This window comes from Oncorhynchus mykiss, chromosome 1 (genome assembly GCF_057628025.1).
Source record: "Oncorhynchus mykiss isolate SJ-2025 chromosome 1, ASM5762802v1, whole genome shotgun sequence".
In the NCBI taxonomy this organism is placed as follows: domain Eukaryota; kingdom Metazoa; phylum Chordata; class Actinopteri; order Salmoniformes; family Salmonidae; genus Oncorhynchus; species Oncorhynchus mykiss.
Window position 1 is genome coordinate 66843960 of NC_143022.1, and position 15164 is coordinate 66859123.

General features: G+C 45.6%; 1 protein-coding gene across 2 annotated transcripts in view; it reads right to left on the reverse strand.

The window, feature by feature from the left end:
• The window catches only part of LOC110526836 (adhesion G protein-coupled receptor A3), a 286855-nt gene that overhangs the window by 6010 nt on the left and 265681 nt on the right, over positions 1-15164 (reverse strand). Inside the window, exons 18-19 of one of the 2 annotated variants that reach the window (XM_036982667.2) lie at positions 494-535; positions 202-297 (exon numbers count right to left, since the gene is read on the reverse strand). In XM_036982667.2, coding sequence (XP_036838562.2) covers positions 202-297; positions 494-535 — 138 coding nt within the window. The remainder of the gene's footprint in view (positions 1-201; positions 298-493; positions 536-15164) is intronic. The other variant, XM_036982670.2, reaches the window with a different exon arrangement.

Sequence of the window (15164 nt, forward strand, 5' to 3'; positions counted from 1 at the left end):
TATTGCAACAAAATAGGAAAAACGCTAAGGGGGATGAATACTTTTGCAAGGCACTGTGTGTGTGTGTGTGTGTGTGTGTGTGTGTGTGTGTGTGTGTGTGTGTGTGTGTGTGTGTGTGTGTGTGTGTGTGTGTGTGTGTGTGTGTGCAGAAAACAGTTTCAAACTGTGACCTTGAGAATAGGAGACTGCTGGGTGACTTACTAGGGTGCCGTCTCCCCACTGCCATAGTTCTCAATATTGATGGCTGCTGTGATTCCACAGATGATGAAGGGCACTCCGCCACTGACTAAATAAAACCTGAAAGGAGAGAGAAAGAGAGTGACATAAAAATAAACGTTGCAACACCAATATCCTTTATTTTCTGGGTTGTAATTTTAGTAATCAATAGTATTAGTGAGAGGGAGATAAGAGAGGGAGATGGGAGAGGGAGAGGGAGAGGGAGAGGGAGATAAGAGAGAGAGAGAGAGAGAGAGACAAGAAGAAAGAGTGAGACCTGAGGATGTGCTTCTCTCTCTGTGCCGGCCTGGGTTGTAGACTGGAGATGGAGAGAAAGAGAAAAGGAGAGGGAGAGAAAATGAGAGACAGCTTATTAAGAGAAAGGTAAAATTGACTTCCTCCTCTCCTATTTCCTCTTCTGAGCAGCATAAAAAACGTCTAACTTGTCTTCAACATGAAAACAGTTCTGAGCCACAGTATACCTCATGACCAGTAGGCATACGGGCGTATTTGTGCTGGAGCATGTTCACACAGATTGGTACATCCACTTTTTCTCAAATAGGAGATGTCTCTATTATAGAGTTCTCATTCTTAGCCCGAACCCGACGGGGCCCGGTCTTCTACCGGGCCGGGCCTCAAATTCAATTAATTGACTCTGGCCAGGCGGGTTTTGGGCATGCCGTGCCGCGCTAAGAAAGTAAAAACTATGCGTGTCCGAGTACCTTTTAGCCTACTACATCTATCTCTCAGCCGCAGCAGCTGCAGACACCAGCGCCGCCAGCATTCCAATATCGGCTGGGCCAGAGACATTTATGTCCGTGATTCAACCTATTTTTCCTGACGATTGAAACGTTTCAAATGACGATACAAGTAGGCTTGAGTGCCCTCGGGAGAATGACGATCCACAAGACCACGACAGGCAGTGCATCTCAGTATCACGAGAAGCCCATGTTCCGTGTGGCATCTTAACGCAGATACATCCTAAACAACACACACCCTATGGCTGCCCGGCTAATGTGCCTTTCTGGACCTGGTAACTATCAAAGTGAAGTGAAATGTTTTCCTAATTAAACATGCATTCAAAAACACAGGGCTTTTAAGCGGTTATTCAAATGTACGTTTGGCAGAAAATGTATTTATTTATTTATTGTTGAATTATTCAAGGCTCCTTTGTTATTTCATTATTATTTTTTATTTTTTTAATGCTTGATTGTATTTAAAGGCATGAATGACTCGTATGCTTTGTAATGACATGAATGACTGATTTATTGGTGATGCTGAAGTGGGTTACACTAAGACATAAAACAGGATGCGCTCTCACAGCTCGATGATGGATAGATTATATTAGGCTTAGATTATATTACAAGAGCAAAACAATACAGTTGATTTAGGCTACATCATTGCATGCTAAATGTTTGTGATCAGTGATAGATGAGCAAACGAATAAAGGAGCTACCACTTCCACTTGCCCAGACAGATTATTCAATTAACAAGATACACAGACAGAGACTCAGTGAAACAAAATCGGATTGATTGATTATCAGCCAAGCCACAGGCTTTAGGTCAGGAGTAGGACAGGCTACTATGCGAGTGAAGAGCAAAATCCACTTGTTAATTTACATTACATGCTAGCAACATGTTCTGATCAGCTAATACAGTGCCTTCGGAAAGTATTCAGACCCCTTGAATTTTTCCACATTTTCTTAGGTTATTCTTAAATAGATGATTTTTTATTCCTCAATCTACTGTACACAAAATACCCCATACCCCAAACATTTTAAAATGTTTGTTAATTTATAAAAAAATAAATAATCTAAACTGAAGTATCACATTTACATGTATTCAGACCCTTTACTCAGTACTTTGTTGAAGCACCTTTGGCAGCGATTAAAATCTTCTTGGGTATGACACTACAAGCTCGGCACACAAGCTGGGCGTTTCTCCCATTCTTCCCTGCAGATACTCTCAAGCTTTGTCAGGTTGGATGGGGAGCATTGCTGCACAACTATAGTCTCTCCAGAGATGTTAGATTGGGTTCAAGTCTGGGCTCTGGCTTGGACACTCAAGGACATTCAGAGACTTGTCCCGAAGCCACTCCTGCGTGGTCTTGGCAGTGTGCTTAGGGTCGTTGTCCTGTTGGCAGGTAAACCTTCACCCCAGTCTGAGGTCTGAGTGCTCTGGACAGGTTTTCATCAATGATCTCTCTGTACTTTGCACCGTTCATCTTTCCCTCAATCCTGACAAGTCTCCAAGTCCCTGCAGTTGAAAAACATCCCCAAAGCATGATGCTCCCACCACCATACTTCACCGTAGGGATGGTGCCAGGTTTCTTCCAGACATGACGCTTGGCATTCAGGCCAAAGAGTTCAATCTTGGTTTCATCAGACCAGAGAATCTTGTTTCTCATGGTCTGAGAGTCTTTAGGTGCCTTTTCGCAAACTTCAAGCGGGCTGTCATGTGCCTTTTCCTCTACCATAAAGGCCTTATTGGTGGAGATGGAGAGATGGTTGTCCTTCTGGAAGGTTCTCCCATCTCCACCTTCCTGACCAAGAACTAGCTCTAGGAAGAGTCTTGGTGGTTCCAAAAGTCTTCCATTTAAGAATTATGGAGGCCACTGTGTTCTTGGCTACGTTCAATGCTGTTTAATTTTTGTACCCTTCCCCAGATTTGAGCGTCGACACAATCCTGTCCCGTAGCGCTACAGACAATTCCTTCGACCTTATGGCTTGGTTTTTGCTGGGACCTTATATAGATAGCTGTGTGCTTTTTCAAATCATGTCCAATCAATTGAATTTACCACAGGTGGACTCCAATCGAGATGTAGAAACATCTCAAGGATGCTCAATGGAAACAGGATGCACATGAGCTCAATTTCGAGTCTCATAGCAAAGGGCCTGAATACTTATTTACATAAGGTATTTCATTTTTTTTTTTTTATACACTTGCAAATATTTCTAAAAACCTGTTTTTCGCTTTATCATTATTGGGTATGTTGTGTAGATAGCTGAAGATTTTTTTTTTATTTAATGCATTTTAGAATTTGGCTATAACGTAACAAAATGTGGAAAAAGTCAAGGGGTCTGAATACTTTGAGTGCACTGTATATGAGCAAACTATACTGAACAAAAATGTAAACGCAACATGAAACAATTGAAAAGATTTTACTGAGTTGCAGTTCATATTAAGAAATCTGTCAATTGAAATAAATTCATTAGGCCCTAATCTATGGAATTCACATGACTGGGAATACAGATATGCATCTGTTGGTTACAGATACCTTAAAAAAAAAGTTGGGGTGTGGATCAGAAAACCAGTCAGTATCTGGCGTGGCCACCATTTGCCTCATGCAGCGTGACACATCTGCTTCGCGCATAGTGTATCAGGCTGTTGATTGTGGCCTGTAGAATGTTGCTCCACTCCTCTTCAATGGCTGTGCGAAGTTGCTGGATATTGGCAGGAACTTTAACACGCTGTCGTATACGTCGATCCAGAGCATCCCAAACATGTTCAATGGGTGACATGTGTGGTGAGTATGCAGGCCATGGAAGAACTGGGACATTTTCAGCTTCCAGGAATTGTGTAGATCCTTGCGACATGGGGCCGTGCATTATCATGCTGAAACGTGATGTAACCACACACGACTATTGCTTTCAATTAGTATAATAAGACATTGGGAGTTTCATTATAAGCAAGAATTTCATACATGCCTTCAATTGCATTAGCCTACTTAATTTTTTAAAAAATTAGTCATTCAGTTGATCATAACTAAGGTATGTTTTCCTCTCTCTGAGGTGTTTCCTCGTCTCCTCACACCGCTGCCGCCCGCCTTTGCCACATTGTTCTCAACACCAGTTTAAATTAATATACAGTTATCTAGAAATGTGCCTTTTTTTGTAGGGGGGGGGGGGGGGGGGGGGGGGCTCGTTTAATTTCTGTGGTGTTGGACTGGGCCTGGGCTTCAGCTCACGAAGGCTTGGGTTGGACCAGACTCTGATTTTAAGGCCCGATGAGAACTGTACTGCTTGAGATATTTTCCTTTCACTGCTTCAGCTCGGGATAAAACACAATAGCAAGAACATGCAGTCCCCATCCTCTTCCCCTCTGTCTGTCTTGCTCTCTCTCTCCATCTCTGCCCTTTACCCCACCCCTTCTCTCCCCACCTCCCTCCATCTCCCCTTATACTGCACCCATCCCAAAATTCAATTACAATCAATGTGTGTGTGTGGGCAGGTGGAAGCGGGGGCATTACCGGGGCTGTCAGTGTCTGGGTGGAGTGATTCCCTCAGGACACTCTTCCAACAGAAAGTCATTTACACACATGTCAAGGAGATAAGCATAAAGACGAGAGGACTAGTGGATGTTAAAGCCTAGTGCTTTATGACCCCTATTCCCCCTCTCTATCTACAACCCAGCCAGGCTAACCATGCCGGTACACGAGAGGAAGATATTCCCAGGTAGGTCTCTCTCAAGCGAATGCTCTCACTCACTCTGTCCTTCTTACGCTCTCTCTCTCCTCTCTCTCTCGCTCGCTCTCATTTTGCAGTGCTCTCCTTTAATGTCGGAATCCTTAATTGGTAAAACTGCCACGTCCATTTGCGATATTAAAAGAACAAAGAAGTTACTATAAACAACAAACACCCCCCCAAAATGTTTTTACCACGTTGGGCAACGCTCCTCACCTCCGCTTTCTCAACAAAACAAAAACAATAATGTCCGTGTGGGCAGACAGTGGCGCTGTTTTCTCTACTGCGGACTCCATCTTTAAAACAAAATGGCAGACAGTGCAGAGGGCGGGCACTTTCGAGTTAAGTTTTGGGAAGCAGCAGCAATCATCAACTGACATAAATAGACAGCCAAAGCCCCTGGAGCGAGAAGTGCCTTCTCCCTCTCTCCTCTGACTACGTGCTGTCCTCTCTCTCTCTCTTCGTCTAGCCCTGGATATACTATGGGGAGTGGAGTACTCAGGCCTGTCCACATGTTGTGACATTTACTGCTGATGGAGTAAACTGGTGGAAAAACAGCTGCATTGTGTGGTTGTTGTGCTGCTTACTGTAACTATTTTTGGAGACATAATATTGATGCACGTACTGTATACTGTAAGGTGTCCAATCAAAAACCCATATTTTGACCAATTGGTAAAATAATGTTAATTGTGTAGACAATCCTCCAAGAAAACCAGCTGTCCAAACCTCATGTCTCTATCATAATCCGTTCAAATGTTTTTGGAAGTTTTACCCTTGTAGGATGGCTGGAATTAGAGTGACTAAATCAATGGAGACCACATCCAAAAAGTGGTCAAAACTGAGGAAAATCGCCTCAGCTAGGCTGGATTCTGGCTACCTGACAGACTCACTTTCCCATTGAACTCATGATCCTTCTTCTCCAATCCGCAGGACATAAAACAATACAGAGGTAAGATGGACGGAAATTTTGAATTTCAACCATAATATTTTCATATTTTAATGTACGCTTTTCATATTCATTCAAAATTCCCGCTCTTTTTCGAAGATGTCAATGGCATACTGAGCCTGTACCAAGCTTTTTGTTTTCAAATCCTTTCACATTTAATTCAGTTCATGTCATGCCAATTTTACTTTTTGAGACCCGCAAAAAAACTTTGAAGTCTACGACCACAAAATGTTAAATCCTCAAAAGTTGTTACGAGAAACCTGCCCCGCTATGTCAACTGAGCTCGGTGCTTATTATCGGATGTATTAGGTTACAAAATCAGACCTTTTGGATATAATCTTAATGATACAATGTGTTCGAGAGACCCCACTGAACGTTTCAGAAAATGAATTATCACATTTGTCTTGGTAAAATGTATTTAATAACGTAAGGAAGGGAAATTTCATTGCCAAAGTGCATTTTCACCCACTCTGATGAAAGCGCACACCACTAAAAGTTTACTATGCATACAAAAGTATGTGGGGAAAAAAGTACCCCTTAGTGGATTCGGCTATTTGAGCCACACCCATTGCTGACAGGTGCATAAAATCAAGCACACAGCCATGCAATCTCCATAGACAAACACTGACAGTAGAATGGCCTTACTGAAGAACTCAGTGACCTTCAATGTGGCACCGTCATAGGAAGCCACCTTTTCAACAAGTCAGTTCGTCAAAAATGTCTGCCCTGCTAGAGCTGCCCGGTCAAATGTAAGTGCTGTTATTGTGAAGTGGAAACGTCTAGGAGCCACAACGGCTCAGCCGCGAAGTGATGGGCCACACAAACTCACAGAACAGGACCACCGAGTGCTGAAACGCGTCCCGTATAAAAATCGTCTGTCCTTGGTTGCAACACTCACTACCGAATTCCAAACTGCCTCTGGAAGCAACGTCCACATACTTTTGATAATGTAGTATATTATAGATGTGGCACTACTAAAAGTATTACTGTATTGCAAAAATATATATATTAGCCAGTTCCATGGTTATTTTTAACAAAGTAAAGTCAGGTTTCAGTGAGTACCCTTTCTTCTCTATAGTGTGTGGCAATTAGACTTGGGTATAGTGTATGTACCGCAAAGCCACTGGATGGTTTTTCAAAATAATTATTTGATTTGTAGCTACTTTTTAAGTTAATAGCTGCAGTCAACGTGTACAATACATTAGGAGATGAAGTAGATTGCGTTCTTCATTTCCCCTGTCATATTATTTTACATTATGAAGCTTACCATAATTCCTCACAACAGTTGAGCCATCACTTGTCTGTTTGTAAATAGCACAAAGGGAGAAAGCAGGAGTCCATAGCATTGTATATCTATCGGCGAGTCTCTGTGATGAAGTTGCAATTGGATACAATTCACTGCTAAATGTTTGCCATCAGATATCTTATAATGGCTTTTTGCCAGAAGTTAAAGAGCTCTGGATGAGTTATCTGTACAGATGCCAGAAAAGCATGGATCACAACTTTGTTCATTTGTACAATTTCTCTTGTTCACTATCGCTCTAAAAATTGTCCACACTCACCGAAAATGACATTCGGTAGGTACTAGCTATGCTTTTATAACTTTATGAGCTAGATTTGCCTGTCTTTGCGATTAGTTTGTGTTTGTTTTCGCTCATTAGCATTTAGCTAACAGTGTCTACGTGTCTATGCTAATGTTAGCATTCTGGGAATAGAGGCCCAATCTGCTCCGCCACATTACAGTGCCTTGCGAAAGTATTCGGCCCCCTTGAACTTTGCGACCTTTTGCCACATTTCAGGCTTAAAACATAAAGATATAAAACTGTATTTTCTTGTGAAGAATCAACAACAAGTGAGACACAATCATGAAGTGGAACGACATTTATTGGATATTTCAAACTTTTTTAACAAATCAAAAACTGAAAAATTGGGCGTGCAAAATTATTCAGCCCCCTTAAGTTAATACTTTGTAGCGCCACCTTTTGCTGCGATTACAGCTGTAAGTCGCTTGGGGTATGTCTCTATCAGTTTTGCACATCGAGAGACTGACATTTTTTCCCATTCCTCCTTGCAAAACAGCTCGAGCTCAGTGAGGTTGGATGGAGAGCATTTGTGAACAGCAGTTTTCAGTTCTTTCCACAGATTCTCGATTGGATTCAGGTCTGGACTTTGACTTGGCCATTCTAACACCTGGATATGTTTATTTTTGAACCATTCCATTGTAGATTTTGCTTTATGTTTTGGATCATTGTCTTGTTGGAAGACAAATCTCCGTCCCAGTCTCAGGTCTTTTGTAGACTCCATCAGGTTTTCTTCCAGAATGGTCCTGTATTTGGCTCCATCCATCTTCCCATCAATTTTAACCATCCTCCCTGTCCCTGCTGAAGAAAAGCAGGCCCAAACCATGATGCTGCCACCACCATGTTTGACAGTGGTGATGGTGTGTTCAGGGTGATGAGCTGTGTTGCTTTTACGCCAAACATAACGTTTTGCATTGTTGCCAAAAAGTTCAATTTTGGTTTCATCTGACCAGAGCACCTTCTTCCACATGTTTGGTGTGTCTCCCAGGTGGCTTGTGGCAAACTTTAAACAACACTTTTTATGGATATCTTTAAGAAATGGCTTTCTTCTTGCCACTCTTCCATAAAGGCCAGATTTGTGCAATATACAACTGATTGTTGTCCTATGGACAGAGTCTCCCACCTCAGCTGCAGATCTATGCAGTTCATCCAGAGTGATCATGGGCCTCTTGGCTGCATCTCTGATCAGTCTTCTCCTTGTATGAGCTGAAAGTTTAGAGGGACGGCCAGGTCTTGGTAGATTTGCAGTGGTCTGATACTCCTTCCATTTCAATATTATCGCTTGCACAGTGCTCCTTGGGATGTTTAAAGCTTGGGAAATCTTTTTGTATCCAAATCCGGCTTTAAACTTCTTCACAACAGTATCTCGGACCTGCCTGGTGTGTTCCTTGTTCTTCATGATGCTCTCTGCGCTTTTAACGGACCTCTGAGACTATCACAGTGCAGGTGCATTTATACGGAGACTTGATTACACACAGGTGGATTGTATTTATCATCATTAGTCATTTAGGTCAACATTGGATCATTCAGAGATCCTCACTGAACTTCTGGAGAGAGTTTGCTGCACTGAAAGTAAAGGGGCTGAATAATTTTGCACGCCCAATTTTTCAGTTTTTGATTTGTTAAAAAAGTTTGAAATATCCAACAAATGTCGTTCCACTTCATGATTGTGTCCCACTTGTTGTTGATTCTTCACAAAAAAATGCAGTTTTATATCTTTATGTTTGAAGCCTGAAATGTGGCAAAAGGTCGCAAAGTTCAAGGGGGCCGAATACTTTCGCAAGGCACTGTATCTCATTCTCTAATAGCACTAGGATGACAGACAGCAGCCTCCAGAATATTCCATAAAGCCCCCTCCCTGTGCAGTGCAGGTGGTTGAGGATCTGCCTGTGTGGAGAGTGGGAAGAGAGGCTGAGGGTCCTTATCCAGCTAGGGCTTTGTCCTCAATGACTTTCACTGGCATCCAGCTGCTATGGTTCATGGAGGAATGTTCACTGAATAATGTTTATATTCCAGGCTACCTGTAATTACTATACTGCGCTATACAATACCTTACAGGAGGGTGTAATCCCAACACCAAACTGATACCATAAATAGACGCGCCAAGAACACCCAGGGTGTCACGCCCTGACCATAGTTTACTTTGTATTTTCTATGTTTTGATTGGTCAGGGTGTGATCTGAGTGGGTATTCTATGTTTCATGTCTTGTTTGTCTATTTCTATGTTCAGCCTGATATGGTTCTCAGTCAGAGGCAGGTGTTCGTCATTGTCTCTGATTGGGAACCATATTTAGGTAGCCTGGGTTTCACTGTGTTTGTGGGTGATTGTTCCTGTCCTATGTGTCCCTGTGTTCACACTATATAGGCTGTTAGGGTTTCGTTACGTTTTGTTTTGTAGTATTGTATTGTATTGGAGATTCGTGTTTCGTATTATTAATAAACATGGATCGTAAACCACACGCTGCATTTTGGTCCGACTCTCCTTCGTATGAAGACGAAACTCATTACAGAATCACCCACCACCAACGGACCAAGCGGCGTGTCAACAGGCAGCAGCAGCAGCAAAAAGAGGAGTTACGTTGTAAGGATTTCTGGACATGGGAGGAAATCCTCGACGGGAGAGGACCCTGGGCTAAACCAGGGGAGTATAGCCGCACCAAGGTGCAGCCGAAGAAGGAACAGAGGCAGCAGGAGCAGCAGCAGCCGCAGTGGGAGAGAGCGTCATGGGAGTATGAATTAGATAATGGTGGACCATGGGCTCAACCGGGAGAATATCGCCGTCCCAAGGAAGAACTGGAGGCGGCGAAAGCTGAGAGGCGCAAATATGAGGAAGTAGCACGACGGAGCGGATGGAAGCCCGAGAGTAAGCCTCAAAAATTTATTGGGGGGGGGCTAACAGGGAGTATGGCTACGCCAGGTCGCAGACCTGAGCCAACTCCCCCTGTTTATCGTGAGGAGCCAAGGAGGAGACCAGAACCGGTGTTGGAGGTAAGCGAAGCAGAGACTGTGAAGGAGTTAATGGGGAAATTGGAGGAGAGTGAAATGAGGGAGTTGCTGTGTTGGTGCTTTAAATATGATATTCGCCCGAAGGAGCATGTCGGGGATTTATTGGCACCTGGGTCAGTGCTCTCTACTCGTCCTGAGGTGCGTGCTAGTCAGCTGGTGAAGACAGTGCCAGTCTCACGCACCAGGCCTCCTGTGTACCTCCCTAGCCTTGCATGTCCTGTGCCAACACCGCTCTCAAGATCTCCAGTACGCCTTCACGGTCTAACCCATCCTGTGCCACCTCCACACCCCAGCCCTCCGGTAGCAGCTCCCCGCACTAGGCTTCCTGTGCGTGTCCTCGGCCCAGTACCACCAGTGCCAGCACCACGCATCAGGCCTACAGTGCGCCTCGCCTGTTTAGCGCTGTCGGAGCCTTCCTCCTCTCCAGCGCTGTCGGAGTCTCTCACCTGTTCAGCGCTGCCAGAGCCTTCCTCCTCTTCAGCGCTGTTGGAGTCTCCCGCCTGTTTAGCGCTGTTAGAGCCTTCCTTCTCTACAGCGCTGCCGGAGTCTCCCGCCTGTTCAGAACTGCCAGTTTGCAAAGAGCTGCCAGTTTGCAAAGAGCTGCCAGTTAGCATAGAGCTGCCAGTTAGCATAGAGCTGCCAGTTAGCATAGAGCTGCCAGTTAGCATAGAGCTGCCAGTCTGCAAGGAGCTGCCAGTCTGCAAGGAGCTGCCAGTCTGCAAGGAGCTGCCAGTCTGCAAGGAGCTGCCAGTCTGCATAGAGCTGCCAGTCTGCAAGGAGCTGCCAGTCTGCAAGGAGCCGCCAGAGCTGCCTGTCTGCAGGATGCCGCCAAAGCTGCCAGTCTGCAAGGAGCCGCCAGAGCTGCCAGTCTGCAAGGAGCCGCCAGAGCTGCCAGTTAGCATGGAGCAGCCAGGGCCGCCAGTCAGTATGGAGCAGCCAGGGCCGCCAGTCAGTATGGAGCAGCCAGGGCCGCCAGTCAGCATGGAGCAGCCAGGGCCGCCAGTCAGCATGGAGCAGCCAGGGCCGCCAGTCAGCATGGAGCAGCCAGTCAGCATGGAGCAGCCAGAGCAGCCAGTCAGCATGGAGCAGCCAGAGCTGCCAGTCAGCATGGAGCAGCCAGTCAGCATGGAGCAGCCAGGGCCGCCAGTCAGCATGGAGCAGCCAGGGCCGCCAGTCAGCATGGAGCAGCCAGGGCCGCCAGTCAGCATGGAGCAGCCAGGGCCGCCAGTCAGCATGGAGCAGCCAGTCAGCATGGAGCAGCCAGTCAGCATGGAGCAGCCAGAGCAGCCAGTCAGCATGGAGCAGCCAGAGCAGCCAGAGCAGCCAGTCAGCATGGAGCAGCCAGAGCTGCCAGTCAGCATGGAGCAGCCAGTCAGCATGGAGCAGCCAGAGCTGCCAGTCAGCATGGAGCAGCCAGTCAGCATGGAGCAGCCAGAGCTGCCAGTCATCATGGAGCAGCCAGTCAGCATGGAGCAGCCAGAGCTGCCAGTCGACCAGACTCTCCCAGATCTGCCAGTCGACCAGACTCTTCCAGATCTGCCAGTCGTCCAGACTCTTCCAGATCTGCCCGTCGTCCAGACTCTTCCAGATCTGCCCGTCGTCCAGACTCTTCCAGATCTGCCCGTCGTCCAGACTCTTCCAGATCTGCCAGTCGTCCAGACTCTTCCAGATCTGCCAGTCGTCCAGACTCTTCCAGATCTGCCAGTCGACCAGACTCTTCCAGATCTGCCAGTCGACCAGACTCTTCCAGATCTGCCCGTCGTCCAGACTCTTCCAGATCTGCCAGTCGTCCAGACTCTTCCAGATCTGCCAGTCGTCCAGACTATTCCAGATCTGCCAGTCGTCCAGACTCTTCCAGATCTGCCAGTCGTCCAGACTCTTCCAGATCTGCCAGTCGTCCAGACTCTTCCAGATCTGCCAGTCGACCAGACTCTTCCAGATCTGCCAGTCGACCAGACTCTTCCAGATCTGCCCGTCGACCAGACTCTTCCAGATCTGCCAGTCGTCCAGACTCTTCCAGATCTGCCAGTCGTCCAGACTCTTCCAGATCTGCCAGTCGTCCAGACTCTTCCAGATCTGCCAGTCGACCAGACTCTTCCAGATCTGCCAGTCGACCAGACTCTTCCAGATCTGCCAGTCGACCAGACTCTTCCAGATCTGCCAGTCGACCAGACTCTTCCAGATCTGCCAGTCGACCAGACTCTTCCAGATCTGCCAGTCGACCAGACTCTTCCAGATCTGCCAGTCGACCAGACTCTTCCAGATCTGCCAGTCGACCAGACTCTTCCAGATCTGCCAGTCGTCCAGACTCTTCCAGATCTGCCAGTCGTCCAGATTCTCCCAGATCTGCCAGTCGACCAGATTCTCCCAGATCTGCCAGTCGACCAGATTCTCCCAGATCCGCCAGTCGACCAGATTCTCCCAGATCCGCCAGTCGACCAGATTCTCCCAGATCCGCCAGTCGACCAGATTCTCCCAGATCCGCCAGTCGACCAGATTCTCCCAGATCCGCCAGTCGACCAGATTCTCCCAGATCCGCCAGTCGACCAGATTCTCCCAGATCCGCCAGTCGACCAGATTCTCCCAGATCCGCCAGTCGACCAGATTCTTCCAGATCTGCTAGTCGACCAGGATCTGCTGAAACCGCCAGCCAGCCAGGTTCTGGTAGTTTCTACTACCTGCCTGGGCTTCCTCTCAGTGCTGAGCTTCTTCTCAGTGCTGAGCTTCCTCTCAGTGCTGAGCTACCCATCTGTCCCGAGTTACCTCTGTCCCGAGCTGTCCCTCTGTCCCATGTTATCATTGTGGTGGGTAACCTATTTAGGGACGTTTAGGAGGGGGATTAAAACTGTCATGGAGTGGGGTCCACGTCCAGCGCCAGAGCCGCCACCGCGGACAGATGCCCACCCAGACCCTCCCCTATAGGTTCAGGTTTTGCGGCCGGAGTCCGCACCTTGGGGGGGGGGGGTACTGTCACGCCCTGACCATAGTTTACTTTGTATTTTCTATGTTTTGATTGGTCAGGGTGTGATCTGAGTGGGTATTCTATGTTTCATGTCTTGTTTGTCTATTTCTATGTTCAGCCTGATATGGTTCTCAGTCAGAGGCAGGTGTTCGTCATTGTCTCTGATTGGGAACCATATTTAGGTAGCCTGGGTTTCACTGTGTTTGTGGGTGATTGTTCCTGTCCTATGTGTCCCTGTGTTCACACTATATAGGCTGTTAGGGTTTCGTTACGTTTTGTTTTGTAGTATTGTATTGGAGATTCGTGTTTCGTATTATTAATAAACATGGATCGTAAACCACACGCTGCATTTTGGTCCGACTCTCCTTCGTATGAAGACGAAACTCATTACACAGGGAACTTAATGTGCTAGCTGGGAAGTTACTTCAGCCCTTGCCATTTATTACTTTTCAATGTTTATTAATTATTTTGTGACTTTGAATATTCAAAAGTGCTCTTGAGCAAAGTGTCTCGAGTAAAGTCTCAGAGCCTGAGGCAACAGATCTTAAACATACAATGACATTGAGATTTTACGGTAAACCTGGTGTTGGTGTGCTATCTGTCTGTCTGTCTGTCTCCATCGGCACGTGTGTCAACCTCTCTTAGTCAAACAGGCTTTCCTGTGGGATTTGCTCAAATTGAGTTACACAGCACATACACAGTACCTTCCATCAAGCAAAGAGTGTCTGTCTCTCTCGGTCCCAAAGCTGATCCTCTTAAATGTGCCAAACACGGTGAGTAAGCAGAAATATAAATAAATATATAAATAAAAAGAACACCGGAAACGACGTTAAACCTGATGTGTGAATCTAAGCGAATATGAATTAACCCTTTACATTCGTGGAAATGGGCTTATATGGATAGGGCCCAAAATAAGATATAAAAGGCATGTGCATGACCATGGTAGCTATTAAAACACAACCCTTTGGAGAATATAGGGAAATTATCAGACCAAAGGTGAGGGCAGTTCACCTGACATAAGACTGAATCCAAAACATTACACTGTTGATTGTTTGTGCATTTTACATTTACTGTACTTTTCACATTTGTCAGTAACGAAATCTGAAAATACTCTTCCTTCAATCAGTAAAATAACAAGAATATTCATGGAAATGTTGGGGTAGGTGCAATATACTGTATATATATATAAAGTTGAAGTTGGAAGTTTACATTCACCTTAACCAAATACATTTAAACTCAGTTTTTTTAACAATTCCTGACATTTAATCCTAGTAAAAATTCCCTGTCTTAGGTCAGTTAGGATCACCACTTCATTTTAAGAATGTGAAATGTCAGAATAATAGTAGAGAGAATGATTTATTTCAGCTTTTATTTCTTGCATCACATTCCCAGTGGGTCAGAAGTTTACAAACACTCAATTAGTATTTGGTAGCATTGCCATCAAATTGTTTAACTTGGGTCAAAGGTTTCGGGTAGCCTTCCACAAGCTTCCCACAATAAGTTGGGAGAATTTTGGCCCATTCCTCCTGACAGAGCTGGTATAACAAAGTCAGGTTTGTAGGCCTCCTTGCTCGCACACGCATTTTCAGTTCTGCCCACAAATGTTCTATAGGATTGAGGTCAGGGCATTGTGATGGCCACTCCAATACCTTGACTTTGTTGTCCTTAAGCCATTTTGCCTTTGGAAGTATGCTCGGGGTCATTGTCCATTTGGAAGAATATTGTCTGTAAAAATATTGTCTGAGTTTAACAGAACTGATATTGCAGGCTGTCACGTTCTGACCATAGTTCTTGTGTGTTTTCCTTGTTTTAGTGTTGGTCAGGACGTGAGCTGGATGGGCATTCTATGTTATGTGTCTGGTTTGTCCATTTCTATGTTTGGCCTGATATGGTTCTCAAACAGAGGCAGGTGTTAGTCATTGTCTGTGATTGGGAACCATATTTAGGTAGCCTGTTTTTCGTTGGGATTTGTGAGTGGTTGTTTCCTGTCT